The following is a 21,190-nucleotide window of genomic DNA, read 5'->3' on the forward strand; positions in this document are numbered from 1 at the left end:
TTGTTGTATACAGATACTATCCAGAATGTGTAAACCTCACCCCTTTGACTATTTACATTAGATCATCATATTCAAGCTTTAGTGGTAGATCCTTCTATCTAGCTAGCTCTAGAACTGAATCTATTGAAGAAAAAATGAAAAGAAATGGAAAAACTATTCTTCAAGAATCAATGTTAAAATCGGAAATGGGGAAAAGAATTTAATGTAAGAGCAGCATGTTTTTCAATGTCTTCTGTCACTTCCAAGTTAGAAATATTTTGGAGCACAACTAAGTCTACTAGTAGGTAAAAGGAGGAGACTCAGAAGTAAATATGTAAGCAGTAGAATATAGTAAACTTAAAGTTTGAGGGACAAGGAAACAGGAAGGAGAATATTAGACTGTTTAGAACAACTCTTAAGCATAAGAGTTTTGCAACACATTTTCATCAATCAAATCCAATAACCAGTGTCAATCTTAATGTACATGAAGTTAGAGCTCTGGATTTTATTTTTTTTAATGCAGAAAGCATGCAGTAAATGAGAAGGGTTGTTGAGTGCACATCAGGAAAGGTAGGTTCTAGGCTTAATTGCTACAAACTCATTTTACAGTCACGCTACTTCTCTGGGACTTTTCTCATTTTTGAAATGGTAATATTGGATTGGATAATCTCATTACTTCATCTTGATATGAAGCAGAGGGAAAGATTCAGGAACCTGGGGTTAGATGTTTTATGTTTTATGATCTCTCATTCTCCCCTTCCCTTCCCTCTCTGCCTTTCTTCCTGCTCACCCCTCCAGCATGTGTGTGTGTGTGTGTGTGTGTGTGTGTGCTTCTACCATCAGCTCCTGCTTGCCTGTGTCCTTCCTTTCTTCCATTCTTCTTCTTTTTTTGCCTTCTCAACAGCTAAGTTTACTGTTCGTTTTCTAGTGGACTTTTTACAAAATTAAAAAATTGCACAATACTCATCAGAGGTCACAGGGATGTTGTGTCCAGATGTGGAAGAGGACTCGGAAACCACTGTTACTGTGTTTGGGGAAAACAGAAGGAGGGAGGAAGCAAGTAGAATGAATGGTTTCGCAGCCAGCAGTGGAGACTTGCTTTGCTTAGACAGATGCCTCCACGTAGATGCAGAGCAGTTGATTTGTTTTATACGCTTTTATATGTGAACACCCTGAATTGCTTAATGATGCCAATTTAAGAAAGAGACTGTGAAGGGAAAAGAAAATTAATACACATTCTTTAGCAGAGAACTGGAAGAATTTTTGATGTGCATTGAAGAGAAACACGTTTCTTAAAGAAAAAAGGAAAATTCTCTGGCACAAGTTAGTCCATTCATGTGCAGAATGTAAGACTGCTAGATGCAGAAAAAGAAAAAAGAAAGAGCAGGCTACATCCATAGAGCAGGAAAGTCAGTAAGTTGTTCACCAACAGCAGTTACACCACCCAACAAGGAAAAAAGCAAATGTACCCTCTGGGATACGAAGGCAGACACTTCAAGGCATTCATACATGCATTAATAATGTTACTCTCCATGGCAGTGCAAAGCCATGCACAGAGAAGAATTTTAACCTCTCCCTGCCTCAGGACTGAACTATACCATGTGTATTCACATCTGCCCTAAATTAGAGTGAAATACACAATGCAAATAAATATGACACAAAGAGGACCAGAGCTCTGCCTGGCCTTACAGATGATCTATTTTGAGTCTATTAGGAAGAGCATCCAGATGCTGAAAAAAAAATGATCTACTAGAAAATGACTTTTGGAAACCCTAAAAGAGGGGTGAGAAACCTATTTTTAAAAATGTTACCCCTTTCTTAAAAAGAAAGGCGAAGGGACCAAGGTAAGAAGGAAAGTAAATTGCCAGGTGAAATGAGAACACCCAGTAAACTTTACATTTCAGATAAACAATGAATAACTTTTTAAAAATGTCAGTATGTTCCAAATTATTACCTGAAACATATTTACACTTACTTGCATATGTTGTGTTTGTGAATATGTGTATGAGTGCATGTATGTATATCTATTCTAAACTAAAGATATCAAATATATCCACTATTTAATATTCACATACAATTGTGTTCCTGTAATTTTTCCACCAGTAAATCTGGCAAGCCTGGATGAAATGTAGAAACTCTATCTACTGAGTAAATGAGTATTCTGATTTTATTTTTTATTTTATAGCAGAACCTAACATACATTTACATACACTTAACTAATTCAGTGAAAATATACAATAAGTACTATTCTGAAAGCACTTAAAACTATTTCTGGGACTGAGGATATAACCTAGCACATGCAAGGCCCTGGGTTCAATACCCGGTACTACCAAAATAATAATAATAATAATAATAGTAATAATGGTAATAATAATAATGTGTTTTCCAGATATTCACTATGCTTATAATTCTAAACTGAATCTAGATCTACATTTGAGTGTTTTAGCTAGTACTCACCGCAGTTCTTAGCTTTGACAGGGATATAGTAGTCTATCTCTTTTTATTCATCGATTTGGTGGGGCGCAGGGTATTACATCAAACTAGCAAAAATGGCATATCAACTGTTGGTGAACTGCAAGTTCTCTAAAGGTAGTAAAAGCAAAAGATCCACAGGAAAGCAAATTTATCTCTGTTTATCAACAAAGTGTTCTCTGTTTTCTCAATTGTTTGGTATAAATTCAATTTTTAAAATATGAAAGAAGTACATTAAAAAATCAGGTTTTAGTAAAGTTACCGAAATCCAATCAATTATAATGGTAAAATGCTGAGATCACTAAATATTTTGAGATTATTTTTATAAAATACTTTATAATGAGCAATAATTCACTTAATGAGAATCTGACATTGAAGGAAAACTCCAAATGTGTACTTGTTTGTGTTCATTCTCCACAAAAAAGCAGAATTAAGTTTTTATGAAATATTTTTATTTGTAGTTTGCAAGACACATCAAGAAATCTGAAGGCCAGAAAATTCCTAAAGTTGAGTTGCAAATATCAATTTACGGAGTAAAAATTCTAGAACCCAAAACAAAGGTAAGGCTTATTTTTGCATGTCAGAGCATTCTAATCTTTAATCGCAATTTTTACCTGTTTTAATGAATATTAATTACTAATAAACTGATTATTTCTCCGTTGGTGACAATTTAAATTTCTAAAGTATCTTTAGAGGGGGAAAAAGAACTTTGGAGTTTCTTACTGAATAGTCTGTTCTTCAGCCTGTGTTTGGGATGCAGTAACTTATACTAAATGCACTCAACAGCACTCACACTTATATTTAGAAGCTTTTCTTCATGTAATGTGAAAAAGATGCACCCTGTGTGGTTCACTGGGTATGAAAGAAGACAGAAGATCTGTGTTGTTTGTTAAAATGTCCTACTTTGATTTTTATTGTTTACGGACATAATCAGCATATGTTAGTTTTCTAGGGCAGTGGTAACGATAACCCATAGACAGTGTAGCCTACAATAGAAACTTTCTCTTGTAAGTAAGATCTTGGAGGCTAGAGCACCAAGATCCAGAGCTCCTGGTGTAAATTTCCTCTGAGTCCACCTTGGCTTGTGGATGGCTACCCTCTTGCTACCACCTCTTCATATGGTTGTCCCTCTGTGCACACACTCCTCTAGATTTCTCATGTCCAATTTTGTTTTTTGATAGGTACACCAGTCAGAATGGATTAGGGACCACACTAATAGCCTCATTTTAACTTAATAACTTTCTTAAAGATCATATCTCCTGTTAAAAGAAAAACTTTAAACCATTTAAACTTAACAGAGTTTTTTTGAGCAAACAATGCACTCATTTACCAGGTAGATTCGGAACCAAAACAAGCTCAGAGAGCTCACCCACCAACCTGAATGTGGAGTACTTATAAGGCCAAGCATGAGCAAAGTAGAGAAATCACCTCATTGACTGCAGCTAGTTGTCTGCTGTAAGCGGGCATGGTGCAATGAGTTTTCTGCTTGTGATTGATAGAAACTTCTGTTTGTTATACTCCGAATTAGGTTTTGCTTACACAATAAGTTAAGTTGCAGTATGTTTTATGCAGAATCTCAAAGGCGATAGCCTCAAGCTAATTGGCACCTGCTTGTTTAATTTAACACTCCAAACGCAGTGACATTAAGACATGCTGGGGTTTGGGACTTCAATCCAAGGAAAGGCCATGTGAAAACCCAGCAAGAAGGCAGCCAAGAAGAGAAACCAAATCTACTGACAACTTGATGTTGGACTTCTAATCTTCAGAACTGTGAAAAAAATTAATTTATGTTATTTAAGGCACCCAATCTGTGTGGATGGCAACCTTAGTAAGCTAATAAAATAGTTTATTCCCAGTGCCTCAGAATTATTGTTTAGTAATTTTGTAAGACCATGATGGATTGGAAAATTCATTTAAATTTAACTCCAACCATTTTACAAATTCAAATTGTCAAAGTTTTCCTCTACCATTGTGTCATGCTTATTGAAAAATTCAGTTATAAAGGCAAGAGAAACGCAGCCTGTGAACAGATTATGAAAACTTTTTCATGGGTCCGAAACTTTCAGTAGCCTAGCAGGTACCTTTGATACCTTCACCTATATGAATACCAGCTTGGAACAACCTCAGAGTGTGGTCTGAGAGCTGGACGTACCATTATCCAGACCCACTGAATTTGTAATCCACAATTTATGGAGAAACCCAGTGATTCCTGTGTGCATTAAAGTGTGAGGAGATCTGGTATAGTGCATGCAGTTTGGTGACTATGTGCAGTAGGTCTTATTTTCAAATTGTAGTCCAACTTGCATTAAAATTGCCTTGAAGCAGTTGCAAAAATGAAATATAAGGTCCCATGTGAGCCTATGGAACCATAATTTCTAAACGTAAAAATTTTTCATTTGTAATATTTAAGAACAACTGGACTATAACTTGCATACATCCACAGTTACTCTTATTTAATTCCATCTTAATGAACAATGGCATTCCTTCAGAATTTTCAAGACATGGATTTAAGATATCTCAAAATTCGACCATCTAATCTAGTATTTAATATAGAAACAAATACATAGAGATTGTACTTAAGTTATAGCCATCCCAAAGTAACTGCTGTGGAGGTAGCAGGAAAAGGAAAAGGTAAATGGGTAGCAGAAAAGTAATTGAAACACATAATGAAATATGTGTAGTCCTCTCCAAAACAAAACTAGTGACTGTGACGCTTTATCTTTTGAATATGTGGATGAGCTGGGAATATTCTTTGGGCAAATAAGGATTACAAAAAGGTCAATATAATGAGGAAACAATTAGTTACAGAGGGTAGTGCTGCCAAAAGTATAGCAACCTAAGAGTAGTCTTACATGCAATCAAAAAGAAAAATAATCCTCTTCCTGCATTTCCTTTTTAAAATTAAATGGGGTATATCCTGGCACACATCCATTCAGAGTAGGTCATTTGGAGCCCATGTGTGTGTTGAAAGTTTTCTTCTAAAACATACAAATTGTGTAGTGGTTTCAGTGTGTGTGTGTGTGTGTGTGTGTGTGTGTGTGTATAAAATTACTTTTTTGATTAAATTTTTTTTGTCCATGTTTTTGGAACTGATCAAGGCATATCTTGAAATATGAAATCTGTAGGATCAATAATACACACTTTATGTATCATTTTCACATGATCTTTTTTTTATTCAAAACTAACTATGGTGTATCCTAAGCTAAGAAATTTTCCCAAATGCATATACATAGTCTATGTACTATACTCAATGTTTCTCTTATTGTTAAAAATTTAGAAAGTTAAAAATATCCAATTGATACAAAGTTTAAGTAGTTAGAAAATACAAATATGAATTTCTTTAGTCTTTATAATTGACACTTTAATAATGGTGTGTCTTCAGACAGGTACAAAATATACACTTTAAAAAACTGTATGATGACTACCACTAATACCACTTTGTGGAAATCTGTATCTATGTGTAAGATAGATCTTGTAAATGCAGTGTGGTACATCACTACATTTGGTTAGGTGAAGAGTGCATGGGTATGCATTCCAACTTTTTTTTAACTCAACCTATTATTTCCTGTATAACTTAATATGATTTTTTAAATGATAGTATTTTTTTCAAGTGAAAGATACGTGGGAAGTTAAGACCTTCAAGCCAGGTGCATTGGCACTTGACTATAATCCCAGCTGTTCTGGAGGCAGAGGCAGGAGGATCACAAGTTTGAGACCAGACTGAGCAACTTAGCAAGACCCAGTTTCACAATAAAAAATACAAAGGGCTGGGGATACAGCTCAGTGGCAGAGAACCCTGGGTTCAATCTCCAGTATCATCAATTAGTTCTGTTATCATATCAATTTGCTTTATATTTCTTGGCTTCCTGATCATTTGGGGAAGCCTATTGTTATAAAACCCCTTAATTAATAATTTATGGTTTGTCAGGTTATTTGTTCTAGCTCCTTTCTTGATTTTTTTTTGTGTTTTACCTGGAATGAAGAGAAAAATTTTCCTAAACTTATAAATATAAAAAATAGAAATAATGTTTTTGTAAAAAAAATTCATAGTGGTTGACACTGTAGAGCAAAGAAATAATAATGTGAATGGACTTAAAAGTTCACATGGACTTAAAAATCTGTGACTGGTGATAATTAAACAAAAGTAAAAATGATAAGAAAGTGGCTGGTTGCCATCTACCATTTTGTTGTTGATAAACCATATTTTCAAATTTCTGCCAATAAGGGTAGCCTGTCAACTTTCATTCTGTTCTCTTTAAGCTTTTACCCTCAGCTCTCCATGCCTCCCCAGTCTAAATTCCACTTATAAAATATCAGTGATGTAGGGTTCAAGTTAACAGGATTAATCAGTTGATCTTTTTATGTGTTATTAGAGCATTCAGTGGGGTTCATTTTGACATAAAAGAAATACATATAACATATATTGCTCATTCCTAACTCCCAGAGCTTTCCCTATCCCTTTCTTCCCTCCCCCTGATCCCCTTCCTATATTGTACTGGTCTTTCTTCTATTCATCTATTTTTTTAAATTGGTGCATTATAGGTATACATAAAAGTGGAATTTGTTGCAATGTATTCATACACGCACATGTCTGTCAATTTCAATCCACAATTGCTTGCCTTACACAGCCCTCTTTTCTTCCCCTTAATCCCCTTCCTCTATTCTACTCTTCTTTTTATCATGTTATCCCCCACTTCTTGTTTTTCCCTGTATTTCTTTCTAATTTCTGAAAATGAAAGGAAACATTCACACCCTGACTCTCTGAATCTGGCTTATATCACTGAGCATGATTTTCTCCATTTCCAGTCATCTGCCAGCAAATGACATAATTTCATTCTTCCTTATGGCCGAGTGAAACTCCATTATTATAAGAATACCTTCATAATCAGTGAAAGGCGAATCAAAACTACACTGAGATTTCATCTCACTCCAGTTAGAGTGGCAATCCTCAAAAATACATATAGCAATAATTGCTGGAGAGGATGTGAGGTAAGGGTTCACTTAACATTGTTCGTGGGGCTTCACATTAGTACAACCACTTTGGAAAGCAATGTGGAGATTCCTCAAAAGGCCAAGAATGGAGCCACTGATACCCCAGCTATCTCCTTCCTTGGTACTTGTCCAAAAGAACTAAATCAGCATACTATAATAATATAGTATATAAATATAGTAATATAGTATATATAATATAGGCATACTAATATTTATAGCAGTGCAATTCACAATAGCCAAGGTATGGAACTCCCTTAGATGCCCATCAACAGATGAATAGATAAAACCAAGACTTTAATCATCCTATATGACCTTATTCAAATCAATAATACCAATGTTCTTTCCTCTCCAAAACTCTCAATTTCTTATACTTAATAGCTAGTTTTAAAGAGTTTCAATTGTGTTTTTCTCCCAAAAAGTGAATTTTCTAAGCTTTGAATGGGAAAGAAGCATCTGAATTTTTACCCCTAACAAATCTAAAGAATAATCTTGGAGTTTTAAAATTTTTGTGATGATATATATGTTCAATTATACTACCTATGAATATGTAACAAGTGACTTTTACTTATATATTATATATGGGTATATTGTATCTTACTCTTTACCCATATATGGAGAGTTCCTTTTTTTTTTTTTTTTTTCATTCTATTAAGAAATAAAGATAAGCCAGGTACAGTGGTACATGCCTGTAATCCCTGGGGCTTGGGATGTCAAGGCAGGAGGATTGCAAGTTCAAAGCCAGATTTAGCAACTTAGAGAGACCCTGAGCAACTTAGCAAGACCCTGTCTCAAAATAAAAAATGAAACAAACTGAGAATGTGACTCAGTGGTTAAGTGCGCTGGGTTCTATCCCTGGTACCAAAAAAAAAAAGAATGAAGTTAGTCTAAAAAGGGATTTACAAACCCTGCAGAGCATTAGTGTCCCAGGACATGCTAATGAATGTGAGCTGACTTCTGGAGTCTGCTTGGGCATTTTAGAATCAGGATCTGCAGAAAAAAGGCCTGGTATGTGTGTGTTTGAGAGAAAGAAAGAAGCACATTTTCCAAGGAACTCCAGTACAGCCTATTTACACACATGCATTTAGGAACCACACTAAACCAGGAAGACAGAATGAACCAGTAAAACACCCTGTCATTCATGTCATTGTAGGTATACTTTTTTATCAAGAAAAAAAAAAAATCAAATATGAAGCCTCTAAAATAAATTTATTTATAGTTAAATATACATGTGTGAAGCAGGATTTTAAAACATATTATTAATCTAACAGGGACTTACTTTATAGAAAATACAATATTTTTCTTTCCCAATTGAGAGGAAGAGATGGAACTGAAAGCAGTCTAACAACAGGCTCCTATTCCTATATCTTTTTTTTTTTTTTTTTCCCGTATCTTGCCTTTCTCCCTTTCTGTTTTCTTACTTGTTCTCCTAATGAAGATTATGTAATGCTAGAAGTATGTGGTGTAGATGACTGGGGTTAAAATGTTTATTCACATTTTTTTTGTTCCAACTCCATTAAAATATTACTAATGTTAAAGGATATGTGTTTCCACATTGTGGCCTGTTGTTGTTGTATTCCTGTCCTTTTTTTTAAAGTCCCATTTCACCAAAAGTAATCCTACATTAAATATCCACAAATACCTATTATAGTGATAGCAAAAAAAAAAGAAAACAACCTTAAAAATAATGAACTTACAAGTTTCAGCTTATTAATCTTCTTTTGTAAAAAGATACCTTTGCTAATCCAAATATTAGGATGATTCCACCCTGTTTATTACTAAGTCGTCATGTTCATATCCTCGGTGGGTGAGTGAAGCATTAGACTACCCGCTATGTAAATGAGGTGTTTTGCATGTTCCTTGTCATTTCTCCTAAGAATAGAAATGAGAAATACTTTTTCAATATGGCTTGGCAGTGATGATTTCTCTCATGTATTATTAACATGATTATGCCGTTTTTAAAGTGATATAGACCTGCTACTAGTATTTGGTATGTACCATGCCATGTGGCTGAGAGCTATTGCTTGATTGGCAGCATTAACATCAAAACAAAACTAAATGTTAATATGGAAAGGGACTGGATAATCAGGCAACATACTGGAAAGTGTCAGACAAATATGATCATTGTCAATCTAAGCACAGACTATGAGAAAAAACCTGTGATTAATATGTATCAATTTAAAAAGAATTAAATTCACCCACACTGTATCTTTCGCATTGCTATTACATTAACAAATCATTTGATTTTTCTGTTTGAAAACGCCTATGAGTTGAACCTTCTCTTCAGAACTGGTCCTCTCTACCGTTGACAGAGACATATGGGCTCTCTAGTAATACCTTACAAGCATACACTGTTCCTCCTCATTTTAATTTTCATGCTTGCCAAGAAATTCCTTGGTGGCTTACTATTTGGTTTGCATCCAGGGAAAAATGTATTGTTTTGTTGGCAAATTCTCTTAACATTTATTTATCTTTCTCATTTTATATGCTTATTTTTAGTCCAATGAACAGTAATGCAAATAGGAATGATAAATCAAATCTTAGCAAGCTACATATCAAACTCAAAACTTGGGAGGATAAGGATTTTAATTACCTTAGTGATATTTATTTTGTTCAAAATCCCTGAGATTCTGACTCATCTGAGATAAAGATGAGGAAAGTGTTTGCAATGGGCAACCCAAGAATTTGTGCTACAGGTAAACTGAAATCACCTGTAGAGAGAGACTTTACTAAAAATCAGGTTTTCTGAGGCGACATTACCAGTCTTTCTTGGCTGAAACTATAGTTGTTTCCATCTCTCAATACCCACTAAATTATACAGGTGGCCTGATTTTCTGATGATATTCCTAGTATTATAATACATTTTTGAAAAAAAAGATATTCATAGTCACAATAAAAAACAAAATATTTTTTTTACTCATTTACATCAGTCATAATTAAATAAACACATAAGACATTTTCCTCATTTTTTTCAAAATGTGCTTCAGAAAACTGAAAAATGATTAAATATTATTGATGACCTATTAGAATATAAGTATATAAGTAGTATCAAATACTCAATTTTTTGACTAAATAATAGTTTATTATATATACATATTTTTGTTTTAATTAAGTACCTACTGATGTTTTGCATGAATTTTATAATTCAATATTTATGTATATGTCTTATGTATATGTGTGCACATAAGTGTTCTGTAGCTCTAACTTTGGTTGCAGTATTGGTCTTTCTACTGATTAGCAGGGTTGATTGAGTCATTTGGAGGTTATTGCCATGGAGAACATTATGTAATTTGCAAGGATGACCTACCTAGATACAAATGGTTCAGGAGTGTATGACAATGAAGATATGCGACTTAAAATTAATTTTAAAAATCTAGGAATGAAAATGATGGTGTGTTTCAGGTGAAATTTTCTGCAGATGAGGTTCTGTTCTAAATTGTAATAGTCATTAGTAGCAGTGACATAGAATGAAAGGAATTTGGGTTTAAAAAGGTTAGGCTCATTCTTTTTTGAAGTATCTTAATCTCTTTGGACTTCAAAGTTTTCCTGTATAAACATGAAGGATTTAGGGTATATGGTCTCTTAAGATGCTTTATAGCTCTGAAAATCTCTGGACCTTGGATCCTCCTGTATTTTTGTGTTTTTTTTTTTGAGTACCATTGAAATGAATATCTTAGTTTAATCCTGAGTCAGGAGGTCCATCTACATTGCATGTTTGTTTAAATTTAGGGTGTAGTAATTGTAAAACTGAAGCTTAACAGACGATTGTTACACTTTTAAAATCTTAAGTTATATGTTATTAACATAAACTGGTGTTTCAGAAAATGGAAAAAATGCCATCAACTGTATTTATTTCCATCTGTGTTCACAGGAAGTCCAACACAATTGCCAGCTTCATAGAATATCATTTTGCGCAGATGATAAAACTGACAAGAGGATATTCACTTTCATATGCAAAGATTCTGAGTCAAATAAACATTTGTGCTATGTGTTTGACAGCGAAAAGTGTGTAAGTATGCCAGATGTTTTAGGGTGGTTTGTTCCATTTTACAAGCCAGGAATTGTCTTGTTTCCGGAGTTAATAAAGTATTTGGAAGTGAATAAGGTCTGTAAATACTTAACTACACTAATAGATTCATCCTGTCATGAGAATATCCTTCAGGATTTCATCTTTAACTAAATTCTTATGTTCATGAGCAAAAGTTTGCATGCAAATTTCTTTTGTTAGAACACCAGTCCTGCTTATGCTGTGCGTTTATATCGCTTGTAATCATTCATATGTAATTTTAATGTCAAACATTATTTAGCAATATGGACATAATGCAAAGAGTAATGGTGAGAAAGGTTTTTGTTTTTGTGTTTGCTTTTTTCTTTTTCTTCCTGGAGTGTGATAGATTTCATGAAGATAAGTATTCTAAGTTCCAGGAAATAAAATCTACATAGCTCCTTAATAAAATTATCTAATACTATAAAGACTTGGTTCTTGATGTTTGTCATTCAGAACATTTAATGTAATGAAAAGTAATAATATTATGTGTATTTAGGTATGAGTGTGCTTGCTTTGAATTTAATCTAAAATTCTAAATAAGATCAGTTAGACTCTTCTGAGAGTTAAATCAGGTAACAATTCTTCAATTATTTGGAATCTTAAAGAAAATCCTTTGTCTTGCTTAAAAGCATAAACTACTTCTAATCATAATCTAGTCTGAGTTCCTGTTATAAAACTTACGCACAAATTACAGTCATTGTCTTCAAAGAAGGAAGAATATTTAACCTCAACAGTTTTGATTTAAAAAGGACATAGAATTTAATTCATTATTTGCTATTTTTTTACTCTCAAAAATAGGAGATTACTAATATTATTATCATAATTGTGTCATTTATCTCTTGGTGTTAGACTGTGACCTTCTTGAGAACAAACGCCTTTTTATTTTATATATAATTCCTGCATCAGGTGGACAACATATGCTCAATAATTTTTTCCTTAATGAAAAAGCAAGATGAAAATTTACCAAAAGTAGCTTAAGTTATTTTCTGTGTCTTTTAAATATTAGTGCTTTAAAAAGGCAAGCTAATATGCTAAAATGCTTGGCATAATAATGCATTTTAAGAACCATTGGATATTATGGAACATCTAATCTGAAAAATATGATTATCCATGTAAGACAGTATTATATACACAAAAAGATATTTTGTATAAAGCTCAAATTGTTTTTGAAATTTATCCTCTTGAATGAATGCATTACATTTACATATTTCAAGTGTTTCATAATCATGATTATTTGCAGATGTTTTTCTCTGTGATTAAGAAGATTAAAGTTAATATTTATTGAATATCTTCTATGTGTAAAACATAATAACCTTTTACCATTTGCACCAATTAACTCAGTTGTCCTTCTTTCCTGTGGTACCCATAGAAATAAACTTCCTTGGGGTCCTCTGAAATGTTCATAATCATAATTAATTATAAATATCAAACTACTTTACATATTTGTACCACTTGTTATATCTTTCTGTGATTTCCATTCGAATCTGCTGCATGCTTATGAAATTTAAGTTTACCAGAATGTGTAGTCTAAATAACATAGACCCTATTTCTTCTCAGTCGTTAAGTTTCTGTAATTGATTACTAGAATTTCAGTACCTTTGACCTACTATTCTTTTTGAAAATAGCATATCAAATTTCTTTTTTCTTGAAGTTTGACAATAACTTATTGACATGAGAGCCCTGATTCACAACCAGTTTGTGTACATAAGAATCATAAGAGGTGACTTTAAAATACAGTTCTTGAATCTCATATCTAAAAATATATATGTTCATTGGGTCTGCTATTCAGGAAATCCACATTTAGCAAGCAGTTCTGTTGTGGGTAGATGCAAGCCTGGATCTGAAAAACAAGGGTGCAAAATATCTCTCAAATCACGAGTTGGCATCAACTTCATTAACTCAAAGAGGAAATGTTTTCTTAATTTCATTGTATTATTATTATTATTGTATTTGTATGAGGTTTCATTGACTCTAATTAAAATAATGAGTGTGATTTGATGGGTATGAAATATGTTTGGTATGCCATTCTTTCTAATTCTTATTTTAAATAGAGTATTAACATGAAAGAATAAATGATAACTTAATGGCATAATTCTTTCCTCTTATTTTAACAAACCATGGCTATGTTCCTTAACAAATATTTAGTTTCCCCAAGTTACAAAGTTAAGTAATAACAGAATCTGGACCAAAATCCAAGACTTTAGATTCCCATCACTGTATTTGTCCATTTGTATTTACAAGTCCCCTTCCTTCCATGGTCACAAGGAGGACCACCTGGTGAGCCAGAATATTCCACCATTACTGAAGAGGGAGTAAACCTCAGTCCTCTGCAGGGAACCATGAGGCAGGGCTTTTCCATCCTCACTTCCCTACAGGTGCATGTCATAGGAAGCCACCAAAAACAGAAGATTTAACATAATTTCTAGAATTCATAACCTAATATCCAAAATATCCAAGATTCAATTGAGAACCTCTCTTCATACCAGGAAACAGAACCATCTTAAACTAAATGAAAAAAAGTGAACCAAAAGATCCCCAAACTGCTACTATAATTATAAGGCAAAAATTTTAAAATTAACAACATAAAATATAAGACAATGAACAATTACAAACACAGCTAAAGTAGAAAGTCTTATTGAAGAAGTAGAAAACCTAAAGAAAGAAATAGAAATTAAAAGAATTAGTGACTTGAAAGTCTGACAAATGGAATATGTCCAATCTGAACAGTTCAGACATAACAAGTACATGTATGTGCACATGAGCACACACACAAACACACAAGGGCACAGAAAGAAGCAAAAACGAAACTGAACCTGAGGGTTCTGTGGGACTGTCACATAATGTCCAACATGTGTATGTCATTGGAGTCTTGGAAAGAGAGAAGAAAGAAGGCAGACCAACCTTATAAAAGCACTCAAAGAAATAATGGTTGAAAACTCCCCAAATTTAACAAATACTATAAACGTATAAGTTAAAAAAATCCAGTGAACTCCAAACAGGATTACTTCAAAATACTATAGTTTTGGTAGATGGATAGACAAAGAGGTCCATAGATCAGAGTAAAAAAAATACAGAAATAAACTTATAAAAATACACTTAACTAATATTTGACAGTGATACAAAAGCAATACATCAGAAGAAAGATAAGCTTTCAACCAAAGGTACTGATGCAGTTTGACCTGCACATGCAAATAAAATACACCTGGACCTAAACCTGACACCTTTTACAAAATGCATCATGGACTTATATGTAAAATGTACAACCATAAAACATTTAGAAAAAAAAAAAAAAAAACACGAGAACGATCTTCAACTTGTAAGACTATACAGAGAGATCTTAGACTTGACATCCAAACTGAGCAGCATCCATAAATGGAAAAATAATGGAAACTAGGACTTCATCAGAAAGGCCTTGTTAAGTATCCAGATGACAAGACAATCTAACACATGGAACAGATATTTGCAAACTGCTTATCAGACAAAGGACTAGTATACAGAAATTTGATAACCTACATATAAAAATTATCAAATAAGAAAACTGGCAAAGAAAATGAAAGTACATTTAATTGAAGAGGATATAAAGACGGCAAGTAAGTGCATGAAAAGATGTTACCAATAGTGTGTATTGGGAAAATATCAATTGACAACAAAAGGAGAGGTAACTTACTACACAATTATCTGAAAGCTACAATTAAAAATACCAAATGCTAGTGAGGAAGTAGAAAAATGATGACCTTTAGGTAGTTGACAGGGGTACAGAATGGTACAATCACTTGGAGAAAATCAGTTTGTCAGTTTCATAATAAACTTAACTTGCAACTATCATAGGCACTATTTGGAAAATTTTCTCAGAGCAATCAAAACTTAAAATGCTCACACAAAAACCTGTACACAAATGTTTAGAGTAACTTAGTCATAATGGGAAAAAATCTACAGATATTGCAGAAATGTCTGAATAGTGAAACACTGGTACATTCTAATCATGGAACACTACTTAGCAATAAAAAGGAATGAGCTGTTAACACAACAATTTGATGACTCCCCAGAGAATAGGGAGTGAGAAAAGACAGTTCCCAGAGCTTATGTGTTCCATGATTCTTATTGTAGGCTTTCTTAAGGTGACTAAATCATAGGAATGGAAAACAGATCATTTTGCCAGAAGATTAAAGAAAGACTGAGAACAGACTGTAAGAGAGTATACCTATAAAACAGTCAGATGAGAGATTCTGTTGGTAATGGAGTTTTGCATCTTGACTATTTATCATCAACACCCCAGTTGTGATTTGTAATACATTTTTGAAATATGTTACCACTGGGAAAACCCAGATAAAGGGTACACATGACCTGCCTATATTATTTCTTAAAATGAATGTAAATTCTAAAATGATCTCAGTATGAAAATTTTACTTAGAAAAATAAGTCATGGTCTGTTTGAACCAAACCTTTCATCTCATTTTAGATAAATACAGGGCAGAGAGGTTCACTGAAGTTCTGAGAATCACAAAGCTAGATAGTAACAGAATCAGATCCACGGATTTTCAGTTTTGTTGAAATTTAGTTGAAGCCTACCCTCGTATGCTACAAAAGTAGAATTTTCTTTCCTGATAAAATCATGTATTATTAAGATTTAATGTTTATATAAGTTCTGTAGTCATATTAAGGTTTGATTTTATGCAACTTTATTACTTCATTTTATGCCATGCTGGGAATTGAACCCAAGGCCTTATACATGTTAGGAAAGTGCTCTACCACTTAGCTACACCCCCAGCCCATTATCTCCTTAAGTTTAAAAGTAGTATTAGACTGATTCCAAGTATTATTTTGAGGTATTGTGAATAGGATAGTTTTCCTAATTTCATCATTGGAGTGTAGGAACACCATTGATTTATGAATGTTGATCTTATATTCTGCTACTATGAATTTATTTATGAGCTCTAGAAGTCTGGTAGAGTAGGTTTTTTGGTCTTCTATATATCAGATTATATCATCAGCAAACGGATCATTTGAGCTGCTATTTTCTTATTTGTATCCCTTTAATTTCCTTCTCTTGCCTGATTGCTCTGATTGGAGCTTCAATGACCATGTTGAAAAAGAGTGGTGAAAGTGGGGCATCCTTGTCTGGTTCTTGTTTTTAGAAGAAATGCTTTTGGTTTTTCTCCATTCAGTTTTACGTTGGTCTTGGGCTTGTTGTATGTAATCTTTACAATGTTGAGGTAAGTTCCTTCAGTTCCAAGTCTTTCTAGTATTTAAAACATGAATGGGTGCTGCGCTTTGTCAAATGCTTTTTCTGCATCTATTGGAATAATCATGTGATTATTGATTTTTGACCTTCCCTCTATTTATGCGATGAATTACATTTATTGATTTCCACATATTCAACCAGTCTTTTATCCCTGGGATGAAACCCATGTGGTCAGGATGAAGTCTTTTTAATATATTGTTGTATGTGGTTTGCAAGAGGTGAAGAACCTCTACTGAAAACTGCAGAACACTAAAGAAAGAAATTGAAGAAGACCATAGAAGATGGAAGGACCCTCCATGTTCTTGGATAGGTAGAATTAATATTGTCAAAATGGCCATACTACCAAAAGCTCTATACAGTGTAAATGCAATTCCAATTAAAATTCTAATGACATTCTTCATAGAAATAGAAAAAGTAGTTATGAAATTGATTTGGGAAAATAAGAAGATCACAATGGCCAAAGCAATCCTTAGCAGGAAGAGTGAAGCAGGAGGCATCACAATATCAGACCTTAAAGTATACTACAGAGCCATAATAACAAAACACCATGGTATTGGCACAAAAACTGGCAGGAAAGCCAATGGAATAGAATAAAAGACACAGAGAAAACTCCACATAAATAGTTACCTCATACTAGACAAATGTGCCAAAAACATTCATTGGAGAAAAGATAGCCTCTTCAACAAATAGTGCTAGGAAAACTGGAAATTCATAGGTAGAAAAGTGAAATTAGATCCCTATTGCTCAAAGTGGATCAAAGATTTAGGAATTAGACCCAAAACCCTGCAACTGCTAGAAGAAAATGTACACCCAACACTCCAGCATGTCAGCACAGGAATCATCTTCCTTAACTAAACTTCTAAAGCTCAAGAAACAAACAATAAGTGGGATAGCATCAAATTAAAAAGCTCCTTCACAGCAGAGGAAACAATTAAGAGCATGAAGAAAGAGCCTGAAGAATGGAAGAAGATCTTTGCCACCTGCTCTTCAGATAGGGCATTAATGTTTAGACTATGCAAAGAACTCAAAGAAATAAATAACCTAGTTAATAAATGGGCAAAAGAACTAAACAGACACGTCTCAAAGGAAGAAATACAAATTGTCAACAAATATATGAAAAAATGTTCAACATCTCTAGCAATTAGGGAAATACAACTCAAAACTCACTGATATTTTCATCTCTAATGGGCATGGCAGGTACCAAGAATACAAATCATAATGCTGGCAAAGATGTGGAGAAAAAATTACACTCATATATTGTTGGTGGGAATGAAAATTAGTGCAACCACTTTTAAAGCAGTATCGAGAGTCCTCAAAAAAACTAGGACTGGAAATACCATATGACACAGCTGTGTCACTCCTTGGTATATATCCAAAAGATTTAAAATCAGCGTATTACAGTGATGCAGCCACACCAATGTTTATAGCTTCTGAATTCACAATAGCCAAGCTGTGGAACCAACTTAGGTGCCCTTCAACAGATAAATGGATAAAGAAAATGTGTATATGTATACACAGTGGAGTATTTCTCAACCATAAAGAAGAATGAAATGATGGCATTTGCTAGTAAATGGAAGGAACTGGAGACTAGCATGCTAAGTAAAATAAGCCAGTCCCCAAAGTCAAAGGTCAAATGTTTTCTCTGATTGGCAGAAGCTAATCCAAAATAAGGTGGGAGGGAATTAAAAAAAGAAAGAAAAAACAAAAAGAAACAGAAAAAGAAAAAAAGGGAGAGGGAATTTGGTCAAAATACAGGAAAGATCAGTAGAGAAGACTTAAGGGATTGAATTAGATGAAGAAAGGACAGGAAAAGGGAAGAATAGTGGAATGAATCTGATTGAATATTTGCATGTGCATGCATGGATGTGGCACGGTGGGACCCAGCATCAAGTGTATCCATAGGACACTTAATAAAATTTTAAAAAAAACTAAACTGTAAGTGGAGTGCAGGGAGTGTGGGGGATGGGTAGTGCTGGGGACTGAATTGGCTTGAGTTATGTTTGTGTTCCATGCTGTTGTGATTATGTCAGGGTGTATGTATCCTAGTGTTGCATATAACTGAAAAGAATTTTTAAAAAACATAACATATACACTTAAAAATAATACTAAAATACAGAATTCATTTTGATTTGGTTGATTTGACTTCTTCATTGTGAGTCAAATATTGTCACTGACACCATTAGGCCTTATTTTGATATTGTTTTCACAATTGTTCCAATGCTAATATATAACTTTATTTATTGGATACTGCTTTTGATGTAAAGAGTAGCTCCCAATAAGCCGATGAAACTATCGTGTCTCCTCCAGCTTAGTTTTCTTTTTTTTTAATGTGAAGTGTAATGTAAAATGTAGCAAGGTGTAAAACTTCTCTTTTACTTACTTAATATCTGTAGAAAAATGGATCATTGTCCAAAGAATCATACGTTATTAACACTAGAAGTAATTACTACATGCAGTCCTTTCACAAGGTCTACTTGGGGAAGTTTTTTTGTAGTTTTTGTAGTTATATTTCATGTTTTTCTTTTTTAATTTTTTGATACAAATAGTTTTTAATTAAAAATATTCTTGCTCTTTATATTTCATTAAATTATCAATGAATAAAATCTATTTTCCTGGTTTACTAATCCAACCCAATATAACTAGTTGATAATAAGGATCTGAAAGCTTATCATGACTAAATATTTCCCTTTACTGCTGGTATTCATTTCTTCAGCTTATGAAATAGTAAATTTATTTATTGAATCCATGATTTAAAAAGTTCTGATAAATTGGCTTATTTTGACACAAAGGCAGAAATAAGCAAGTGTAAACCAGAAAAATAATTTAAGATGATTAAGTTGTCTGATATTCTTTTGGATGTCATTACAATAATACTGACATATTTGACATTGACAGCCAGATACTCAAATTTTGTGCAGTTATTAGGAGTACATAAGGCTACTGCCCTATATTGATTTCCCCACATTTCTAATCAAGTTAAAAAACTGTTATTTATTGTGTCTCTTTTTACTTTTTAAAATCATTTAAACCAAGAACCATTAAATTTATCAAAGTGTAATTCTCTGACTACATAGCACATCTTTTTAAATTCTCTATATATGAGTCAGGAAACATTATTTGATTTTAAAAATACAATTTTATGGAAATATTAAATACTTCCCAAGTAATAAGTTGCTGTAGTTATTTAAAGAATCTGCATTTTTCAAATTATTAGATAAAACTCTTTTTATTTTTTAAATTTCAATGGGCATACTTTATGAACTACTAGAATTAAATTATACTTAAAAGATTTTTTTATTTCTTTATTACAATGTGAGATCTTTTTCTGTGATCTGATATTATATATAACTAGACATTTTGTTCTAATAACTAGTAAAACCATTAGAGTATATAATTTCTGTCACAGATATGTGGATATGATTTTAGATGCATTCTAGGGTTTATATTACATAAAGTTTATTTACTAAAACACATTTTTTTCTAATGTAGAAAACCAGTGTGATATACTAATAAAGACATGAACTTTAACATTATTGAGGCAGAAACTCAAAATGCTGTTCCGTCATTCATGAGTTATTTCAGAAGACAATTTTATGTTTTTAAACATTTAACTCTTCATCTGTAAGCTAAAAATAGCATTCATTTAAAAAAATATTGCAGGGGAAAAGCAACTGAGACTGCATATGTAAATTGCTTATATAGGTATGAACACAATACATTATATTTTAAGATTATTCTTTTAATATCATTCATATTTAATGTGATATTGGTGAAATTAATGTAACTGAAATAAATGAATTAAATAGGTAATAAGAAGTTCCAGACTAACAAGTTGCTACAGAATCAAATTTTAGTATTGTTGTACTCTTAGAGCATATGTGAACTTATACATACAGGTAAATAAATGCAGAGCTCATGACCTTTATCTAGAATGACAAACGTTAGTCAGGATCTCCATGGAGGGTAGAGAGGGCCAAGGTGAAAGCTAGAGTTAAAGACATTTTTTGAATTTATCTGTAATGCTATGCTACTTTACAAATATGTTCAGGGAATTAAAAGGAAAAAAAAATGTTGCTAGTAATGATTAAAGGATGGTATTAAAGTTGTCATAATGATCAAAGAACCAATATATGTTCATGTAAGAACACTACTTTTTTAAAAATGAAGCAGAAAATTGAATAGGCAAAGACAAATCCACAATCATATCTCAATGGGATTTTTATAAGAAATTGAAAGTTACTTCTAATATGATAAAACAAATGAGCATGAAAATAAATATTAATCTCCAAAGGGAACACCAAAGTTGGGGGACACATAGTACCTGATTTCAAAACATACTTTAAAGAAACTTCTATCAAGCAAAGTATATCAACATAATGGTAGACAAATAATAGCAATATTGTAGAGCCCAAAAATATCTGCACATACAGTCTACTTTACACAAATATGACAGAACAATT

General features: G+C 33.0%; 1 protein-coding gene across 11 annotated transcripts in view; it reads left to right on the forward strand.

Annotated features, from left to right (window-relative positions):
- The window catches only part of Gulp1 (GULP PTB domain containing engulfment adaptor 1), a 268,650-nt gene that overhangs the window by 218,696 nt on the left and 28,764 nt on the right, over nucleotides 1–21,190 (forward strand). For all 11 annotated transcript variants that reach the window (XM_047544379.1, XM_047544374.1, XM_047544381.1 and 8 more), the window contains 2 exons: nucleotides 2,913–3,011; nucleotides 11,312–11,449. In XM_047544379.1, coding sequence (XP_047400335.1) covers nucleotides 2,913–3,011; nucleotides 11,312–11,449 — 237 coding nt within the window. The remainder of the gene's footprint in view (nucleotides 1–2,912; nucleotides 3,012–11,311; nucleotides 11,450–21,190) is intronic.

This window comes from Sciurus carolinensis, chromosome 3 (genome assembly GCF_902686445.1).
Source record: "Sciurus carolinensis chromosome 3, mSciCar1.2, whole genome shotgun sequence".
Lineage (NCBI taxonomy): Eukaryota > Metazoa > Chordata > Mammalia > Rodentia > Sciuridae > Sciurus > Sciurus carolinensis.